General features: G+C 37.7%; 1 protein-coding gene across 5 annotated transcripts in view; it reads right to left on the reverse strand.

The window, feature by feature from the left end:
- Positions 1–214: 214 nt before the first annotated feature.
- The window catches only part of COL28A1 (collagen type XXVIII alpha 1 chain), a 63,201-nt gene continuing 41,175 nt past the window's right edge, over positions 215–22,240 (reverse strand). Inside the window, exons 25-38 of one of the 5 annotated variants that reach the window (XR_007378278.1) lie at positions 20,258–20,326; positions 18,508–18,576; positions 14,017–14,085; positions 12,391–12,471; positions 12,266–12,301; positions 12,039–12,075; positions 11,311–11,865; positions 9,871–10,058; positions 7,403–7,619; positions 6,772–6,944; positions 3,436–3,593; positions 1,345–1,484; positions 771–1,084; positions 215–610 (exon numbers count right to left, since the gene is read on the reverse strand). Coding sequence is in view for 2 of the 5 variants with exons in the window: in XM_048951831.1 (XP_048807788.1) it covers positions 6,772–6,944; positions 7,403–7,619; positions 9,871–10,058; positions 11,311–11,865; positions 12,039–12,075; positions 12,266–12,301; positions 12,391–12,471; positions 14,017–14,085; positions 18,508–18,576; positions 20,258–20,326 (1,494 nt within the window). In the remaining 3 variants the exon portion in view is untranslated. The other 4 variants (XR_007378277.1, XR_007378276.1, XM_048951831.1 and 1 more) reach the window with 4 other exon arrangements.

Genomic DNA, 22,240 nt, shown 5'->3' on the forward strand with positions numbered 1-22,240 from the left:
ATACCAGTAGTGTGGCAGTACAGTGGAGTGCAATAAGAATATTCTCTTTCCTTGTGTGTTCGTTAGTTTTGGTGGTTGCAGGAAAGGTGGAAAGCTTGCTGAGTTCTCTGTTATGCATGCTACTAGCAAGTAGCAAGCTACACAGAAAACTTTATTTAAAGAAAATGTTAAATTAATTACAGGTGCTAGCACCAGATCCACATAGCCAGACTGCTGTTCCTTCATTGTGCTGATTTTCACTGTCTCCATGTTATTACAGCATCCTGAGTGAACTGACTGTAGCTGATGCTCAGAGATAAAGCAACATTGTTCCAAATGCACCACATTTGACAGGAAATGCCACTTATTGAAAGCTTTGCAGGCTCAGGGGAATTTCCTACACTGCTTTTCTGTGCACTGATGTGAGTTTAAAAGGAATTTAAGTCAATATTTTCCATCCAGGGACTGAAGGCTCTCTGATTGCAGGGTGGATGCACTTGTGCATTGCTGGTTCCAATGCACTGCAAAATGGTCTGCAGCCTTCCCTCCTTTTTGAGAGTTTTTTGCCTTTATGAGGCCCTCCTTTGGGTTCTACAAATGTTGTGGTGTGGTGAGTAACTTCTTTTGACAACTGTGAAAGGAATCAGAAAGTCAGAGCCCTGAAGTGAATATTTTCATTGTTGCACTTAGGAAATAACATAGACATAGAAAAGCAGCTGGATCATGAGAAATTATTTCTAGGCATTAGGGTGGTATTTGGTGTCATTTATAAAGGAAAGGTGAATACTCACATCAGAAATGTAGGCTGAACTCTGTGCTTTTCAAGCTTTCTAGTATATGTGTATATATATTCCTGCAACCCTAGCCACCTTTCTTTGGCTTATTTGGTTCCAGCTGAAGCCTTGGGTGCTGGAGCCTGCAGCGGTGCTGAGCCAAACTCCAATGTTCCAGTTCCACCTGGAGCTTCTCTGATGTGTCATACTGCTCTTGGGATGAAAAAGTTGATTCTTTTGCACATTCAAGGTATTGCCTTCTCTTTGAGAGGCTTATGCCAGAACCTGGCTTGTCATTTTCACGCTTCAGGTGTCTGCGGCTCACTTCAGGTCTGGATGCAAAAGGTCATACATGAGGTTAGTAATCTACAAACTGTTGAAATCAGCCTGCCTAAATGAGCCACTACCAAAGCAAGAGTCAACCTGAGGGTTATAGATTAAGGAGATCTGACTAGATTGAGACGTGAGTTTCTCAGGAATGTTTGTTAAAATACAAAGTTGGTTTGAACAACTGCTTATCTCCTGACATTTAGACTGCAGCTTTGCTTGAGGAGGTAAGCGTTTGCAGGATACAGTTCTTAGTTTTACAGACCTGCCTATGGCCTTTGTGAGCCCATCCCTTCGGCATCCTGAAATCCACAGGGCTGGTTGGTTCCTTTGAATCTCTGTTCTGTCTCCCAGCAACTCCATGCCCTCTTGGTTTGTCCCCTCATAGGATGAAGTGCTCACTCACTGAAAGGAGAGGAACATTGTCACTAACTTCACTCATAAGCAAACCTGGTCGGTGTGTCCTGCTCTGTTCCACCCCCAGTATTCAATGTTCCCAGCAGCTCTAAATTCTTCATAGTCTCATGTCAAGGTTCTTCTTCCCCTCAGCTGACCGAAAGAACTTCGAACTTCATCTGTTTTGATACCCTGCACCTTTAAAACCTTATTCTATGATTGCACTTGGTTCTTGCACTTGAGTTTTTAATGAGCAATTGTCTGAACATCACGCTGTTAGGTGTCGTCAGCTCCTCCCTTCATGGAGACAGAGAGCACGACATGGAAGATAAAAATTAACTGGGGGGAAACCCTGGATGCTCAGTAGAAATCAAAACTAACAGATGTCTGTGTAGTTGCAGTTGTGGTGTTGTTTTAATGAATAACTGTTGTCTCCAAACTCCCTACAGCTGTAGTCCAGCACCCTGCAGAGAAAACCATACCTGGAGATCTGATGTTTTTCCAGCACAGAACAGCACTTGGCCAGCACCAGTAGCTCCAGCATTTATCACTGCAAACAGCAACTGCCATGTGTTCCATCATAGATTCTTGTGAGATTGAGAGACTTTGCTTACAGCTTGCTAACTTGCTCTATACTATTGAGTGACATGAAGGACTGCTGCACAAAGAATGCTGTAGACATAAAGTGTTGGCCAAGGGCTGCGTTCTGAACCTCATGGTGCAACAGGAGGGTTTCCCCCAGCAGTTCTGTCTGTCCCAGTTCAGTACATAATCAAGTGACCTCATATCATCAGTCTGGTATAACCTTTGTTAAATCCTTACCTTACAGCAATGCTTCTTTCATATGAGAGTGTTATATGATCTCATCCACAACACATAACTAAAATCAATTTATAAATTGGAGGCAGAGCTCTTCTGTTCAGCAGCTGGTAGACGTTCAGTGTGAATAACGAAGTCTTTCTTCCCTTTTGCCAGTGTTATCTCATTTTTAGCAGACAACAGGCAGTGTCTGTTTACCCAGACATTTGTTGTGGAGCATTTGTTGCCCCACTAGTTGCAGACATCCTGCTTTCAGAGCTGCTCTGTAGCAGCTATGCTGGGTTTTATGGCCTTTGTCAGCTTCCCAAGCTACATTTCATGCAATGTGTTCAGACTAATGCAAGTGTTATTCACAGTCTCTGAAAGCAGAAGTTGTCTCACCAAACTTAGATCTGAATGTTTACAAATTTAAGACAATCCTGATGAGAGAGAATCTCCTGCATCAGCTCTATCTTCTTGCTTTAAAGCCATCACTACGAAAACAGCATTCAGTCTTACTAGCATCTCCTCAGTGAGCTTAAGGAAAGAAAAAAGGAGTACAAGTCACGTGGGTGTCCCATGCTGATAAATTCACCACCATCTACAATCCCACAGCACTTTGTCAGCATTGCAGGGAATATGTTGGCACCTGCAGGTTTTCCTTCTCCCAGGTGCTGCTCAGCTCTGCAGCCATCTCCTCTCCCTTCAGCTACTGGCAGAGCTGAGCCGTGCCTGCCTCCTTGCTCACAGCTCCCGTGTTGCTTTTCATGTCCCCCTTTCCTTCCAGAGGAGCAGGATATCCTGGCAGGAGTTCTGCCCACCATTCTGACTGGTGCTATGCAAACTCTGGCTTTTATGACCTGTTCTATAGAAGGGTGGTGAGATGAGTATGCTTTGTTTCAGTGTTAAAATATATTACTTCCTTCCCTTGGGAAGTTCCCTTCTGTGTCATATATACATGCCTTTTTTACTGCTGTTATAGGTTGTTTGCCTTTCTCCTTTCAGTTATATATCCCTGTTAATGTACAATTGGTTTTAAGGGCATCAATCCCTCTCTGCTCAGTAACTGTTCCCACTGACTGCTGAACTCGGATCAGGTTTTGTTGCTGTGCAGAGGGTAACAGCTACTGGCACGGGCCTGCTGGTTACAAAGGTTGCTTACCTCTGACAAAGAGTAGGCAGCTGCTATTGAAAACTCCATAGCATTATTATGGGCAAGAATATGATCCAAGCCAATTTTTGTGCATGAAAGCTCTGAAGTGTTTTCATACAGACCTGTGCCATATGTAAGTCCACAGCTTAACAATTCCTATGTGATTCCTAAAGAACAGGAAACAAATACATGAGGAGGGAAACACTTTCCCTTGATGTTCAGTTCAGCATCATACAGAGATTTAGCATTTAATCACTGTTTCATAAATACATCTGGTCCATGTTAGATGGAAGAAGTAAAGAGGATAAAGAAGGCACAGTTAAAGAAATGCAGTATCCAAAGTCTTTTCTCCAAGGCCCATGGAGGATGATGCCCAAACAAACACTTGGCACCCTATGACCTGGGCAGTGCTGTTTAAACAGATTCACCTCTTGTTCATTTGGGGGCATCATTTATTCCTCTGTTTGAGCCTCATGAAAAAATGCTGGTATTTATGAAAGGTGACATGGTTATGGAATGCAATGCAATGTTTCTTTTTTCTTGTCATTTTGTGCTAATCTTGCTATTAAAAAGGTTTGCATCTGTTTTAGTATTTCATAAATTGCTTTTGTCATCCAACTAAACTGAATTCTGGATACTGGATTTGAGACATAGCCAAGAGAAAAGTCTCTCGATATCTCCTCCAAGTTTGAAAGTATGTTGATACTGCACTTCAGTACTGTTTTAAGTTTTGAATCCACCTTTTCAGTCATTTTGAAACCTTCTTGTTCTTTCATTTCCTCACACTTTGTGTTTATTCCCATCTTGCTGAATTTATTTGGACATCTGTTCACTATTAAATTCTCCAGCACACAGATATAGTTGGGTGATATTGCACAAGCTGTATTTCTGAGCAGGAACTCAATCCTTCCATGATCTTTTCACATCACTAGTAGGAAGTTTACTAGCTTGAAACCTTTTGTCTGACTTGCTGATTATTCCCAGCCCTGTACATAGCTGGATATCACAAGAGACAATCCTTTGCAGTATATTTTGAAGCTATTTACTTTTCTGATTAAAAAAAAAACCAACAACAAACAACCAGGCCCATTGAAGTTGCATTCTTCTATAGCACTGAATCCCTTCATTTTCAGGCTTCTACAGAGTATGTAGCACAACGTATTGTCCTTGTGTTCCAGTGCTTCTTTTCCAGACAAGATTAATCGCGGCTTCATGGTTGTTTTTCTTCTTGAGTGACCATCATATTTCATTCTGAGTATAAAAACAGTGGCATTTTTGGAGGCTACCATCAGTTTTTTAGTTTCTAATTTGAAACTCACTAACAAAGCTAATTTTTTTTTGAAAAAAGTATTTAATTCTCCTAAAATTCAAGCACCTCATTTCATAGAATAAGGTTAGTGCCTCGTTTGCTATAAAGAAGTTCATTTTGCATGGTATATGCTATCTTTTGGGCACCTGGGGAAAAAAATGTGCAAGCATTGCTTAAACGTATTAAGATCTGTTCAGACTGTATATACAGATCATAGGTTTTCTTGTCTACAAAGGAATAAGAATGCCAGACTCGTTATCAGATGTTGCTTTCCATTTTAATTACAGACTCATAATTCTCAGTTTTAATGATAATTCATTAGGATTATTGCTAAAAGTAGAAAGAATGTACGTAAACATTTATATGCATTTTTCAGTTCTTTTCCTTTTTTACTTAATAGCATATTATCAGAGTGAAATACATATGTATTTAAACACAGAGACCCTGAGAAACTGAAATTTGCTTACTTGCCATAAAGGACATGAAGAATCCTGGTTTTAATGTAATTTCAAATGAAAGTCCCACCCTTGTAAGTGAAAAGATTATACTGGTGTTAATATAAACGTGCTTTAATGGGAAAACCCTCCCCTCTAATTAATTTTGCTGTGGCATTGACATTCACAAGAGGTAGTCTAATTAGTGAAAATCTTAAATTATGACACTAAATGCTGTCATAAGAGTGCTAATGTCAGAGCTATTTACTCTTGTTTAAAACTAGAGCACATTTTTTCCTTCCAAGAGAATAAGAGACCTCTGCCATTAAATGCCGTGTGAACACTTCCAGCATTTTAATCCTAAAAATCAAATCTTATCCTTGCCACATTAGTATTATCAAATTACTATGAGTTTGAAGGGAAAAGGTATGTTCCCATGCATGTGTATGTGTAATAAAGTTATTGTTATGATGTTACAGATAACATATGCTGTGCAGGAATCTAATGAATGTGAATTCCACAGTGGCGAAAGCAGTGGAGCATGGTGGCAATATATTCATGTTCACACATCATTTTAGATTCTTCTCAGCCACTTCTTCCTTAATACACATGAACTTCTTGCTTTAAAAACTCCAAATGGCAGTAATTTCTAGAGGAATGAGGAATCGATTAGTTTTCTTGGAGCGTTCAGAAAGAAATATGCTATAGAATATATATCAACAGATTTTTCCTGTACTGAAAGATGAAACAGAACTTAATACAGTGTACTGGGGAGGAGATAATGTTTTTTGTAAAGGAAATTATGCACTATGGATAAGCAAGCTCTTTGAAGACCATCGCTCAATGAGTATGTGGGCCTAAGGCAGTGAGTAAGTCTGTCTGGATTTCTAAAAGATAAAGTCTCTCACCAGAGGAAAATTATATTGGATCAAGAGGAGAAGTCTTCTGATTTAGAAACAGTGAAAAGGAAAGGGAATAAATGGCTGCTGGAAAGAAGGCATTGGAAGATGCGTGCTACAATGGTCTGTCCTACTCAAAATGATCATAAGTGATCTAGTGAAGGGAGTAAAAAGTGAGATGACCAAGTCTGTGACAATATTATCTTTCTCTAGAGTAGAAAAGGAAAGGGGTGACTGCAAGAAATTGTAGAAGAACATTGTGATGTTGACAGAATAAGGTGTGAGTGGAAAAGGAAAAGTGAGTTTTGAAGAGTGTGAAATTGTACATATGAGAAAAATGATCCCAAATCCACGTATAAAATGATGGCTTTTCAGCTAATCCTTAAAATGAGGCCTTGGAATTTTGATCTGTGAATATGTCACCTTAATTCTCAGTAATAGTAAAGAAAACCCAACAAACTCAAATACAACATGAGAAACTGTAAGATAAGGAGTAAAAAGCAAAGTAGACAACTACTGTGTCACTGTATAAATTCATGACTATGAAGGGCAATTCTGCTCCCACCATCTCAGAAAGGAGTAAAACCTGATCGAAGGTGTAAATAATACGTATGCACAGTATTGGAGACAATTAAGTATTATATCTTTTTAGCCTGGAAAAGAAGTGCTTGAAGGAGAAGAACGCGATGGAGAGAAAACTTACTTATTCATCAATGCAGGTTCCTTGACATTCTTCTTGTGTTTCAAATCTATTGTTGGTACCATTACAACCTCCATACCAGAACTGGCCACAAGAATTGGCATTCTTGTCATAATACCATTTCACCACATAGTTCCGGCAATCACCTGGTTTCATAGGTTCCAAGCACCTGGGATCTGAAAGCATATCTTTAAAAGTTAACTTGGATTCTGGTATCAGTTACATTACCCTATCCCTCCATTACGTTACCCTATCCGTCCATTATTTTTTTAGAGCATCTTTTTTTTTTCTTCCTCATAATGCCTGGAATATATACACAGCTCAGATTTGTAGCCAAATTCCATTTCAGTTAATGAGATATACGAATAGATCTAAACAAACACATGACTGGTTTGGAATCAGGCTACCTAAATTCTGATGCAAGACTCAAATGGGCATTTAAATACTTAAGCACAATCAATACACAAGGGCTGTTGTATAGGTTTGAAACTCTGAGTATGGTGGCTGCAGCCAAAACACCCAGAAAAACAAAAGATGATAAAATCCAGTAACTATATGAAGGTGGGAGTAGGGATTTTTGGTTGGTTGATTTTGGTACAGATCTGCTATCCAATATTCAGACAACAGTACGTACCTTTTTGAGGTTTTGCTACCTGTGATTGCTGTGCTGTTGCGTGGCGATCTTTAGCAGCGGTAATATTGAGCAGAGGGTTGACAACTGGACTCTGACGTCTGATTTCATCTGTGTTGGAAAATGGAGGGAATCTCGATTCTCTGAGAACAGAGGTGGTCACCGTATGATCCTGAGCAGACGGCAGCGGCTTGGTATACCTGGTCTGTGGTGGGCTATGCTGCAAAAGGAGTCAAAATCTGTTAACATTCTGTCAGAGCTCAAGTGTGAAGAGAAAAAGAATGAGAGCATTATAAAGGAAAGTAATTGTATTTTTTACACACATTACTTCGCAATAATGGCAGGTGGGTTCAGACCTTGTTCTAGTGATTTCTCAGTAAGAGACCATGATTTTAACAAATGCATTTTCTGGTGCTGACAGCTAAATGAGAAGATAAAGTAATTCCTTCCATTTAGTCACTAAGCTGAATTAGTTCCATTGCCGTAAAATTTCAGCCAGTGCTTATTTGTAATATAAACTAAAAAAGCAAGGAACTATGAGGTAAGTCTCTGCTTTCAGATGTCTATTACACTCGCTGGTAAAGAGCTGAAATCAAGTCTGTCAAAGAAAGGGAAATGGTAGGCAAGAGGAACAGGATACTTGTTATGTTACTGATAGAAAAACACATTCATCAAAGATGATCCAAAGATTTTTCTAAATGTGGAATCCCTTGAATGCAGCAAAAATGTGCAAATCTTGTGTTGAGGAAATCACATCCCAATACTAAGATTGTCTCAAGAGATGCATACTTGCTGTCTTAAATCAAGTGACAAATCACTCTTTTTCCTGTTTCTGGCTGCCTAACATCCACTTGCTTATTATCAGAATTGTAGGGTTTTCCTTGACCAAAATGTTCAGAAGGTAACAGACCTCTTCAGGTGAAGATTATTATCTAAAAATGTGCCTCTCCAGTGTTTTACTATATTCAAGAAGCTCTGCATGTTTCTTAGTAAAGTATGGTAGAAGTGACTGCATTTATCCATACATCTCATAATCTACTGAAACCAGGAAGGAAGAAACTCGATACTATATTTAACATCTTCCCATTTACAGGACTGTACTGACGTGTCACTCAGTTTAAGAAAACTCCTTTTAGCCACTGGTACTTTGAAACCCAAAGTCTAACTGAAATGTGAATAGACAGTTCATCCAATCCTTTCAATGTTGCATTTCACAGATGTACAAAAAGATAATGTTTATTGTGATGGTAATTAAATTATTAAGATTCAGCTATAACTAACCAAAGCCAATCAGATCCAAGCATATGAGCATCTAATTAGTTAGAACTATTCATATTTGTGATTCTTATAATAAAATATATAAATGTCAGCATCTATAATACCAGCTTGACATTTATTTTCCCTATTATTTTCCTTAATGATGCAGGTACAAAGCTGATCCTCTGTGTCACACAGATCTGCATGGAGGTATTACAGGGCCCAAACCTAAATCACTTAGACTGTATCTGTCATTCAGGGAAATGAGACTGAACTTTGAAAGTGAAGTTGATTTATGTAATTACCAATCATATTACACACACAATGATCCAAAGGGTTAGTATTGGCTAATAATGGAGGAGTTCACTGACTTCACCATATATCAGTAATATTTATATACAGCATTCAATTCACTTAATGTTTAAATGTTGGTACAGTGGCCTACAATATCCATTCCACACAGCTACGGAGGATCATACAGAAAATATTTCAAAATTTATTTCAGCACATTATGGAGGCAAGCATCTGTTCCATGTTTATCATCAGCTATTTTCAGGCAAAGCAATTAAAACACTCTAGAGTGTTTGTACTGAACTACTGTAAAGGTGACAAATGTCCTCTGATACTAAGACAGCGACTGAAAAATACCAAAGACCTATTAAGAGAATTAAGTTGATGCACACCTGCAGAAAATATTTATCTATTGCACTAAAAAACCACCTGTCCTCTCTGTCTGTACAACAACTCCATGTCGGAGAATGGACAAACACAGGACAGGAGAAATTAAAACTGGAGAATGAAGAGTAATGTGAGCAAGGAGTCCTGGAAACACAGTCCAAGCAAAGCTGGAAGCTTAATGATACTTACAGGGCATCACCAGGAGAAGCAACTTTGCACTGACAGTTGCATAAATAAATGCCTTGCACACTATCTGCCTGCATAGGCGCGCATCTGAAATATTTCCAATTCACTTTGAAAATGAATCAGAAATACAATAATACAGATTGTTGTCATTTATTGCAACAATGACACACTATTACCTTCTTTTTTTTTTTTTTTTTTGTAAACTATTTTAAACAAGTTCACTCTAACTTTAAATTTCTCTTCAGATTTTTTTGAGATATTACCCATGTATTAAAAGATTGGCAAATGGTGTAATAACATATGAATGTCAACAAAGAGCTACACCTTTTAAAAAACATTCAGTAACTTACTGAGTAACTGATTCCTTCTTTATGGGGCACTGAAGTCTCTGAAATTGTCACTCGAGTCAACTGAGTGTTAGTAACTTCATTAGGCAATTCAGGTTCTGGACTTGGAGGTGGCGATAGAACATTTTCTTTTCTACTGTAAATTTCAGACACATTATCACAGATTTTTGTGATGAGTTTATCTGCAAGAGCTGAAAACATCAACAAATGATGAAATTTATTAAGACTAATAAAGAAAAGTCACAATGATTCTCCACAAGCTTTTAGTGCAGAATTAACCACAACTTATAATGACAGTGACTTGTGAAAGACTGTTTTCTGAAGTTATACCAAAACTCAGATTGGAATGAATAAAATAATGCACTCTCAGAACTAACAGATTTTAAATACCTCTAGTTCTTTTTTGGAAACAACAGATAAAAACACCAAAACTCATTTGAAGCATAAATTATAGCTCAACAGTCTAGAGAGAAAAACAGGACGATGGAAAGAATGTGTTTATGTGTAAAAAGTAAGAAGATAAATTGAGTTACAGATCCTATTTCTTCTCACAAAAAAAAAAAAAAAAAAAAAAAAAATTATATATATATATATACATATATATATATATATATATATATATTCAGTGACTGGGAATACTTGAATGCTGGAGCCAGAGCTAGAGCTGTAATTTTAATCCTAGCTGGCACCAGAACATTAGTGCAGATTCTGTTCTCATCATTAATGCCTTAAACGCATTAACTTAAGCCCATCCACAGGCTCAGTGTAGCAAAATGAGTTTATGCTCAGGATAAATATAGTTTATAGGGTTAGACTGCAGTTAGTTGAAACCAATGTTTGTTTCTTCCACTGGTTATTATAGGTTTCCTCTGTCTTTTATCTCTGATTCCACATATGGCCACAGGATTTTTCAAGTCTGTTTGAAATAAATAATGCAGAATAAAGCAGACCTCATCCCCTTGTTGATATTCCTTCACCACCCTAGAATCAGGATGAAAGCCTAGAATTTCCTATGACTTTTAAAAGAAAATGAGTGTATATAAAAGATGGTGAAGGGACTGCCAGAGACAGCCATATATGAAAGAGAAAGAGACAGAGATGGTGTGCCAAGATGGAAGGAAATTCTTTTGGGGCTGAATCTGTGGCTCTACACACTGTGTAAGGGAAAGCTGATGGAAGCTCTCAGCAAAGAGAAGTGCCCCAAAGAAGGCCTCAACTCTGAAAATCATTGTTTGTTGGTTTTCATTGTTTCTACAAGAGGTAAAAGTTTGCCAAAAGTTTCATTTGGCCAAAGAGCAAGGGACACTGAAAACCAATCTGTGTCCAAAAGACAGGCATCAGCTGCCATTCACTGAGCATGTATGGACTGCCTTGACTTGTTTGGGGAAGGCCAAACACTTTTATTTGCTTATTTCAAATATTCTCCTACATAGTTTCTTTTACCTGAGAGTGTCTTGAAGTCCTCTATCGGGTAAAAATGGTCTTCATCAGGGTCTGTTGCAATGAGATACATTTCTTTCAGGAAATCACCATAATGTGGATCAGTTTCTTGAGCAATTCCAATGACAAATATCTCAATATTTGCAGCATGTGCTTCCCTTACTACCGTTTCCAGGTGCACTTCGTCACGAGCGTCTGCTTGTCCATCTGTTACTACCACAGCAACTTTTCTTACTGCTGGGCGTGCTGCCTGAAATAGGTTAATGGCTTTTTTAATGGCAGAAGCTGTATACGTGCCTTCTCCTAAGTAGAGCATTTTATCAACAGCAGATTTCAGAGATTCTTTGGTTGTGTATTTCTCTAGAGAAGATACCAACTCCACTTTATGGCTGAAGTTGATAACGCCAATGCGAGTTTTAGCGTGGTTGGCCGAAACCTCATCAATGACTGTTTTCATAAATGTTTTGGTACTGATGAAGTTGTCTGGTCCGACACTTTCTGAACTGTCAATGACAAATATAAGTTCCAGCGGTGTTATTCTACATCTGGTACCGCAACCTGGAAGAAGAACCATTTCAGATATTTTGTGAGAAACCACCTTCCAATTATATAAATGAATTGAACTCAAATAACAGATTTACAGTCACACAAACATGAAGAGGAGATATCCATTCAAGCAACATAAATTCAGTTTTAGAGCTATTTTTTTTTTCCCATACTGGGATGCTTACCACATATCTCATTGATAAGTCTTATGACCTCTTCTCTCTGAAAAAAATAAAAAAAGTATTAATTAACCCGCTGTGTGTTTTAAGAATGCTGAAATGGTCAACTTATTTACCTACACCAATGCAGGGAATACAGTGCCCCTATATCAGCCTTGTTTAATATCACAAAATCTATAAACACATTCCAAAATAAATTTCTAACATTTAAATTAGTTCATATACATACTTACTGAAAGACCCGGTTCACCTTTTGCTCCCCAAGCTCCCTGAAAATGTGTAGAGTGAGATAGTTACCAAAATCCAAGTTCATCACATTTCTGCTGTGTAAAATGAAGTAATGTACAATGTCTTTTACCTTTGGTCCTGGAGGCCCTGGGTCTCCCATCTCTCCCTTAGCACCTTTTCTTCCTGGATCACCTTTATCTCCGTAGTCTCCCTAATTTAAATCAGTCACATTAAACCCAATCCACAACTCCAGTTTTGTTGGTAGTAAGAGCTGGAATTATAGCTCAACTAGTTTTTAAGATTAAATTTCTGAGCTTTATCCTGTGGCTGATTTACTTAAGCAGAGCATCTTAGAGAAAGAAAGTACTGTCAACATAAATACCTTCAAGAAATTTTTATCAGTAAAGAGTGAAGATAAATTTATGCTGATTATGAAATTATATAATTTTTAGTCTTCTTTGATTTTCTTGAATTCTAAACTGGCCCATGTTAATGCAAATCTATGGAGAGACTTAACTGCTTGAAATATGCCAACATATTGAAACTCACATCAGCTTTGTGCAGAACTCACATGAAATACTGTGAGCTTGCCCAGAGAAGAGATACCTGGATTGCTACATACATTGGAAAATACATAGTTACGTCATTAGAAACAAATTCTTCATTTTTTTTTAAATTTGAGTGAATAGATCTGGAGAAGATCTGAACCCCTAGAAGAGAAGGTGTTCAACCTTATTGCATTTCAGCTACTGCAGGTATGAAATACACTACGGAAAGGAGTCTGGATCTTAATTAGAAATGTCTTCAAAAAGATGACTGTGCACGACAGTTTTTTTTTTTCTTCTCTCTGGCATTTACTGATCACCTAATATTTCATGTGAAATTTCAGTTCTGTGAAGGGAATGCCCATTTCAATATTGTTACTCATTGCTACCCAGACAATGGAATCATTTAGATACCATTCCCTGTTACAGCATTTGCCAGTATGATTGCTATCAATTCTGTGGAACCCTTTTGACTCCCTGAGTCTTATTCTGATCTTATTCAAACCTGAAAATTGCATAGCTCCTCCACAGTGTTAAGGAAATCTCCACTACGTAAGCTCTTGGAAAACACTTGCTGGTCTATTTTCACAAAATCATAATATCCAGCTAATAGTACTACTTTGCATTATTTGTCTGTGAATTCTATCTAACCTCATCAAAATTAATGTCAGCACAAGAAACAGCAAATACAATCTACTGATGCTAGATGACGGTGATGCTAGTATTCTCATGCACACAAATATGCTAAAAACAGATCTGTTTGGTTTTTGATACATTCAGAAGAAAATAGGTAAATAAAATTCCTACTGAACTAAACTTTTTTTTGGTGACAAGTCTGCTTTTTTAATAACAAACAGCAAAATTGAGAATTTGGAGAGATTTTTGGTCAAAGCCTGGCAAATAAACAGACATTTTGATTTTATAATAGCTAAAAACTATATGAATATAGCAGAATGCATGTTTTTACTAGTATTTCCTCCTGCTAACAGGTAAGAGCTCGTTCCATATATTACTTCAGAGCCTGATCTTAGTGATGGTTAAGATTTTCACAGATTCCAAAGCTGACAATAAGTGGTAAGCACTTGTCTTGCCAACTGTATGAGGCAGTTTTTTGCTTTTTTGCTTTGCTTTTTATCTATCTTCAAAGATCTGTCACATTAAATCAACAATAAAGAAAATAAAACCTTTCTTTCCTTATTGCAAGGATTTACCTTTGGTCCAGGAATGCCAACTCCTATTGACCCCTTTGGCCCATGTAAACCTGGATTTCCTTTTTCTCCCTAAACAGAATATGAAAAGTAAGTTTAATGAAAAATAAAGGTAGAATCCATGCTGTGTCTATTCAGTTTATGACATCCTGCATCATACAGAAAGCCAGATACTTGTATTAGGAAATGAAACGTGTAATTTTCAACATAGAATTGCTCTGAATCTGAAGAAATGAAGAAATGAACAATTGAGTATGAATCACAATGCACTTTGATAAAGTATACAATGAAGACTACGTTCCTGTTTAATTAAACACAATATTGACGTTACGCTGACATGAATGAAAGACAAAAGTAGTGAGTTTCACACAATGAGGTTCAGTTATTCATCCAGCCTACAAGTGGGAAAACAAAGTCCAACTCAAAGGTTCTCTAGGCATACACACCTAGGATCTCTTTAGGATTGACTTAATTTTTCTGATTTTAAGTAAATGAGGTCTCTGTTTTTCACAATGTGGAGAGAACACATTTCTGCTGAGACTTCAGATGACAGGATCAATCTGGCTACAAAGTGCAAATTTGTTTTGTAAGGATTGTTCTGCATGTCCTGCTGTGCAAACAGAGACTTGAAAAGCATGTTCACAGTAGCAGGATGAGGACATAGCACACTGAAAACCACAGCTATCATAAAATAAGTACAGAAAATCCTTCACAGCATGTGGGTTCCAGAAACTGTTCTGTTCTCTTTAACAGGGTAAATAATCTTTTCAGATAAAATACTGTATACGTTTTAAGCACAGTTAGAGACATTTAGATTCCCTGATACAAAAAAACTTCCCCCAAATTCACATTTGTAGCATAACAGCAATGCCCTGTGCAAATATTAGAAACTGCTCTAGGGAATATCAGTGAGATCACCTATTGCCTGCAGTAAACCTAGCTTAGGCATATCTGCATAGACCAGTACAAGTCTAGTGAGTTATATTTTTCAGTCAAGAGCTCAGACTGTCTCACACATCCCATACTCCTACTAGGATAGGTAAAGTGGCTGAAGTGGCTATTCTGCTCATAGTGGACAGAGAAATACACAATTTTCAAGACTCCAGTCTTCACAGTAGGTATACCAGTGCTTTTGGTGAACTGGTGGACTGATCATTTCTGCTGGAGTGGATAAGAGAATTACGGATTTCTTCAGGTGGAGAAGCAGCTACGTGATGCACAACCAAGTCAGACAATTTCTCTTCCCATGATTGGCTCTCTTGAGCTGAAAGTTCACATGGAGTTAGACAGTGAGATGCACCTTCCTATAAGAGGCAGTATACTAGGAGTCAAAGTCAGTGGGTGCTTTTTTTTCCTGTTCAAATCCCAGATTTCACTGAGAACCTGCTGAAATGGGAGCCTCTGACTGCACAGGTGAGCTGTGGTTTTGCCCTGTACTAGGCAAAGGCACCTACCACACTCCAACACATCTTCACCAAAGGCACTGCCTGAAGAGCCCTACCCTGTGGGAACCTCTCAGATCCACTAGACCCAACACAGGGAGCTCAAAACCTCTGCTCCTTGTCAGGACTACATACCACTGCCCTGCTAATCATTAACTTCTTGCCTCTGGAAAAAGAACAACTCTCCCATTTCCGCACTCCACAATTTCTTACAGCTAGAAAGAACAGGCATTGTTAAGTAGACGTTGACTACTGGAAAAGAAACTGCAGCAATGCACTAGGAAAAACCTAATGCACTAGGAAAAAGAATGGGTTTTCCTACAAATAGGAAATATTAATAAGGCAGTGGAATGCACAAAGGAGTTTATTGGCATTCTTAAATGCTCAGTGAGTATTTAATTAACTTAAAGCTACTTTTCAGCAGGATTGTACTTCACAGGTCTTCTATATAGGTTATTAATGCAAATGACTTTTAAACACAGTGAAGTAGCATGCCAGCCCGTTTCAATGCTTGCTGTCCAGCACTGGGAAAGACTGCTCTTCCTAATCAGTCATGATAGAACTGCCTGATTAACTTCTTTACAGATTTGTAGAGCACAAACACATGAACCAGAATTAGAATCTGCTTTGTACTCCAGTAGTCTGTCATTAACAATAAATGTCAGATCTAAGAAAACTATAGATTTATTGAAGTCCTTTGACAGTTTGCCAGTTAGGATGGCATTTAGGCAACAAAATCGAAAGAGACCTACTTTTCTAAAAAAATCAAGCCTATGCAGCTGACTTTAATCACAGACACACGTGAATTTTATCCTTCAAATGTCAACTGCAGAACCAAATCCTGCTTCCTCTACTTGTGTAATTGATCATCAACAGAAAGGATTTGTAATAGATACCATAAGAAAACATTTAGTAACTAAGCAAGAAGTATATTGCATAAATTTTTAATTATTTGTCATTATGACAGCTCAGTGCATGTACAAAGTTAAACGCAAAATTGACCACCAGTCTTATCCTAAAAATTAAAGCAGTATTCATCTAAAGAAGGACCCATAAATCCTTGACCATAATATCCTGGTAGATCACTGATCAATAAGTAGACTTTTATGTTAAAATGCCATTCTCAGAGTGCAGACCTGAGAATGTCTAGACTGTGGTTTTGAAAGGAAACCAAGCACACACAAAAAAAAGACCAATGGATGCTGATATTAAAGTAATTAACGTAACCCATCTCATTTTTGACATTCCATTCTTACCGTGTGCCCACAGAACTCCATGTATATCTAAGAATACACTTGGAGTAATATTGATAGTTCAAAACTGAGGAGTATAGTAGCTTTAAGCTGATGAAGAACGGCCATAAAATATGAAGCTTGTGATGTTTGTGAGGAGACAAAAAGACAGATGTAAGAGATTGATGTTCAACAAGCGAGGAATGGAGGGAACGGGTATTGATAGATATTATTCATAGCAGTGCCATTACTACCATCCAAACCTCTGTGTGTCTGCATATCTGCGTATCTACCTATTACCCACTAAAAATATTTTGACTTTAATTTTTCTTCAGGAAGAGAAAAAATACGCAGTGATCAATATACCTATTCCTGCATTAAATTGAGTCATGAAATGTTTCTGCTCAGAATGGGAATTGTGCTTTTATAACTAACCTCCATAACTATGAAATTAACAAAGAAATATTCCAAGTATTAGATTCTGGGAACACAAGAAAAATGTCTATTAAAGCCAGGCAGAAACAGTTTTCCTATACTATAAAGCACATAGAGATGGCAGAAACATTTCTGCTTTCTTCAAGAATAGTGCAAATAGGCTTCTGAAATTCAGTAAAGGATGGAAGAAGTTACCTACATTATTGCATTAGAATACCTATTATCTTTATGGACACTAATAATCATTAAAATAGAAGAAAGGTGCAGATAGATCAAAACCAAAGTTTCAGACAGTCAGATGACTCTAACCACAGACAGATCTTTGTCTAGGAGTCTTGAAATGTGATAAATCAGAATCTGTTGAAGAGAGTTATATAATAATGAGAAAAGATGAGAAAGGGGAGAATGTGGTAAAGTATGTTCTTATAAAACACTTCACAGTGAAGAAAGAAAGTTCTCTCTGCTTGTATAAAAAGGAAATGATTAACATTATTATGGAAGACATTGAAGCTGAAGTTGGAGTAAGTACTGATGAAAACAAAGTCAGGAATAATGCTTTCCTGGTTAAGCTTGCATGAAATTCCACCCTGAATAAAAGAAAGATTATCCTATGAAACATTTGGTAGCAACATAAACTTATTTATTCATTTATTTATTTAAGCCCATCACTATTTTGCAATGAAAACCAATTTTGCCAACAAATTCCATGGTGGCTTTAGTTTCTACAGCCCAGTGTGGTATGCGGTATAGTGAGACATCTGTCTTAACCCAACTGAAATAGTGCACTGCTTATCAAATTACTGGTGATTTAAAACTTTAGAGTTGCAGAGTTGTTTCCACACATTTATGACGAGGCATTTCATTAAATTTTAACAGTGAGAATGTGTTACCATGTTTGCCTTTCTCCTTGTAAGGAGGCATGTTTTGATATGACTGGAACTAGGCTAGTAATGACGTGAGTAAGAATACGTTGGACATTGGCTAATTTCTTTTCTGTTCTTATAGTTACGTGTTGTTTGTCTTGTTCTGGATAAATACAGTAGCTCTCTGTTACTGTCTTTACATAAGGGCCTCAAAAGCAAACTCCAGATGTTTTCTTTGGACAGTGCTCTAACAAGTCCATGAAACGTGACAAGGATGAGAGAGGTTAAATATATCTGTAGCAATAAGAATAATAGGAGAGCAGTCAGGTGTCAACGGTAATGAAAGTCAACATCTAAAGTAAATTTTACATACTTTATGAATGATTTACAAAGAATATTTGCAAGAGTTCAGTGACTCAGTGGCAAACAGAATATACAGAGGAAGAAAAAATAAAAAGATGAATCTTCCTAGCAAAGAGATACAAAAAGAAACTGGAAACATACTATATTAAACTGGATTACCTTATCTCCCTGTATGCTGATGCCAGGAGGACCAGGGGGACCAGGCATTCCGTTCTGTCCCATAACACCCTATTAGAGTCAGTGTGACAAAAAAATGAAGGATTAGGAGATAAATTCTATTTCTGGTAACACTAAAGAAGTCATTTCAAATTCACTGCAAGGACAAGCAAAACCTTTTTGAAGACTCTAGTTCCGATCCTTCTGTGGCTTATGGTTTTCACACGGTAGGTTTCAGTAGTTATACTTAGCAAACTCTCAGGAAAGTAAAGGAACAATTAAGCAGAAAACAATTAAAGAATAAAATAAGCCCATGAAACAGCGTGATGATTTTCCCATTCCTTTCCTGGGTAGAAACCAACAGAAGCCAACTTTATCCAACTGCTCTGTGCAATCACTACACACAGAGACAAGCAGTAAAGCAATAAAGCTAGACACGCTAGCTCTTACACACTGCATAGGCGTGTATTTCAAGCCACGGTCTCTGGGAGCATCACTCGTTCAGAAAATCTTAAGTGGCAACAGCCAAAGCAACACCTGCTGATTTTTATGGCTACAGTAGAAAACAGGTAAAGTCTTCCTACGGATCCGTAGACAAAATTTTGCGACACACTTTCACAGAATCTCTTGTAAAAACTACCGTTAAGCTACATTTATATCAGCAGGGGTTCACACTAAACATTGTTCTAAAAATCTTATCTCAAGAACTGGATGATACAAGATGGTCCTCAGCCCTGAAAACAAAATATCATTTTCACATAGAGAATATATTTTTCATTCTTGAAGGCTTTGGGCTGAGCACTACATATTGTCACACATTTTGTTGGCTTTGAGACCCAGCCTAAACCGATTCTTACCAAAATTACTCTTTCTAAACTGACTGGATATATGATTTACTGAGGTACTGAAATTGCTATAGCTTTCACAAAGCAATGCAAAGTCATATGTACATCCTGAGAAAACTTTCATGCCCTATTGTTCACTGCATTTCTGTATCAGGTTGGTAATAACATTTCTCTATTCAGACGCCTATTTATTCAAAACAGCCGTGGAGACTTCTGTTATTGTGTCTGCTAAAGAAATTACAGAAACAGTTACAAAGACATACACGTTTTAACTTAAGTGGAGAAATATATATAGAAATCCCATGTTTTCTCCATTGACTTTGTAAAAATAATGAATGGATACATTCATGATACAGAAATACGGGCATGAACTGAGTTATCTTTCTTAGCAGCAGTTTTTTCCTTTTTGAATTATCATTCATTTTAGTGGAGGAAATTAAAGTTTGTCCAGATGTTGCATGCTGGCTCCTTATAGAATTAATGTTTTGGCTTTATGTTTCTTTCCTAATGGTTTTACAAATGAAGCCAACAGGATTCAATTTCAGTGAGCAAAAAAAGCAAACATAAAATCCAAATTTAACATATTTTCACCCACAGAAGAATATCTTGGAAATATAATAGATGCAAAAGGAATAAATGTGTCATTTAACTCAATTATTAGCTCTGTGTAATCTAAAGCTGTGACCTCATAAATTTTAGCTGCAAATGCAGTTTTCAGGCAGTACTCCTTCCTAACCCAGGCAGCAGAAATGTATAGTCAATCCCCATGCTTTAAAGCTTGATTTCTCCTGCAGTTGCACCAACATGAATCAGTAACTGAAGGAGCTATTCTGGTGTCAGAGAGATTAGAGAGTCTGGCAGCCAGCATTACAACAAAGTAGGAAACTTCAAGATGATGTAGTACCAACCTTAGGACCAACCACTCCGATTCCCATTGGTCCTGGGGGCCCACGATAGCCTTTCAGTCCACGTTCTCCCTGAAAGCAGTCATAATAACATCAGTAATTTACCACTAACTAACTAGTACACTTTTCATACACTCAAAAAGCAGTTGGTCAAACAACCAAGCAAAAATAAAAGAAAGCAAATAAATGCTACAAACATTTGCTTTATAGGTTAAAAAAAAGAGGTCAATTTATACTTTTTTTTTCTCAGTTAACAGTGAGGAAAAAAACAGAAGGGCTCATCCCCTAATAAGTTAGCAAACCCAGGGTGGCAGCTGGCAGGCCAGTGGGAATGTGAGCAGTTCTGAGTACCATGCTGCCCTGCCTGCTGCAGACAAGCCCAGTGGAAGGAGATGGGGGCCAGAGCACGTTGCTGGTGGGGGCAAGGCACAGGGGCATGAAAGGCAGCTTTTTCCCCACAGTCTGTAACAGTACAAATGAATAGGCACATATCCAGCACATTTTCATTAGAAAACTCTCATCTCTTCAAAAAGAAAAACAAACAACTTTTAAGTTACAGGCACAGAAAATTCTGAACCAAGTTTAGCAAATGCTCTTAAATGATATCTGTGCAGACAAATGCAAAAGGTAGAAATGTTCTGATAAGCTATCACTCATCCAATATACTAACAACAGTGTCATGAACAGATGGTATCTCTTGACAAAATAAAACTTTTCTTTGATGAAAGTCTTCATTCTATTTGCTTTCACACTAGGAAAAGCACTTCAAATTGATATGCCTGCAGAGGGAGCAGTCCAACCAGAAGAAAACTGCATGTACACATCACACTGATCACACATGACACTTCATTTGTGATAGGTGAAAAAAAAGAACGTACTATACTGATTAAAAAGGAAGGAAACGAGTATAGAACCTCTTACTGACTTCTTTTACTTTCCATGAACATTTGTGCAGTTTTCAGATCTTACTGACTGCTTTTTAGGTTAAATGCTTGAAATTCAATCTCCAGTGACAGATCACACCAATCTGTGTGTTTTGTATATGGCTATGAAACTCCCATGCTAAGTTCTGGGATGTGCTATTTATGTTAATACGTTAAGGCCTTAGCTCCATTTTGATGGATTTGATGGATTTGAATTTGGAGAGGCGGTAAACCTGAATCCAAAGACCAAGGCTTAGATTAAGTTTATAATGCTTTCCTTCTTGATGTAATATTTGGCTACTGGATTGATTTTCAGTTCCTCTTTCTTCCAAAGCACTGGACAATGGCTAGCTTGAGCCAACATGTAGGCATGGTACATGGCACTCTTGGCTTTAAATTGATGTGTCAAGCTCGGAATCTGAGGGTTATGCTGTTTGCCAGATTAGTCAGGAGAGAATTTCTCCCTCAGATTTGATCAAAGAGGAGGGTTGGTTTGTTGGTTTGGTCTGGTTTGGAAAAGGGAGCTGAAGAGAGGGCTATTTCTTTTTCTTCTTCTTTTTTTTTTTTTTGGATGAGAGGTGTTCCTCCTCTGATGATCTGACACTTTTCTATCACACCTTCCCTGCTAATTCAAGAACAAAGACACTGGCAGTGTCCTTGACATTTTATTTTGTTTTGTGGCAGTTTCTATCTGTAAACATTTAAAGATTACAAACCTAAGCACTTAAAGATTGTAGCACTTAAATCTGACACACAATGCTGGCAGGTGTCCCTCTACAGTGAGAGGAATGGTAGATATTCCTGATCTTTTAAAACCTGTGTGGTTTATCAGTTCCTCCTGCAAAGCATTTCCCCACCATTCGCTTGAGATTGTTGTATTACTAGCGAATAGTATGAGATTAGGCAAATGTAGCCACTTTCCTTTTAAATTTCATCTGTTATCAAGAGACAAATTATTTCTCAGTGTCCGTGTATGAAACAATCCTAAGCAGATGAATCAAAGAGGAGCCAAAGTTTTCCCTTCTCAAGCTTCTGAAACCTGCCAGATGTGTGTCAAAGCTAT

This window comes from Lagopus muta, chromosome 7 (assembly GCF_023343835.1).
Source record: "Lagopus muta isolate bLagMut1 chromosome 7, bLagMut1 primary, whole genome shotgun sequence".
In the NCBI taxonomy this organism is placed as follows: domain Eukaryota; kingdom Metazoa; phylum Chordata; class Aves; order Galliformes; family Phasianidae; genus Lagopus; species Lagopus muta.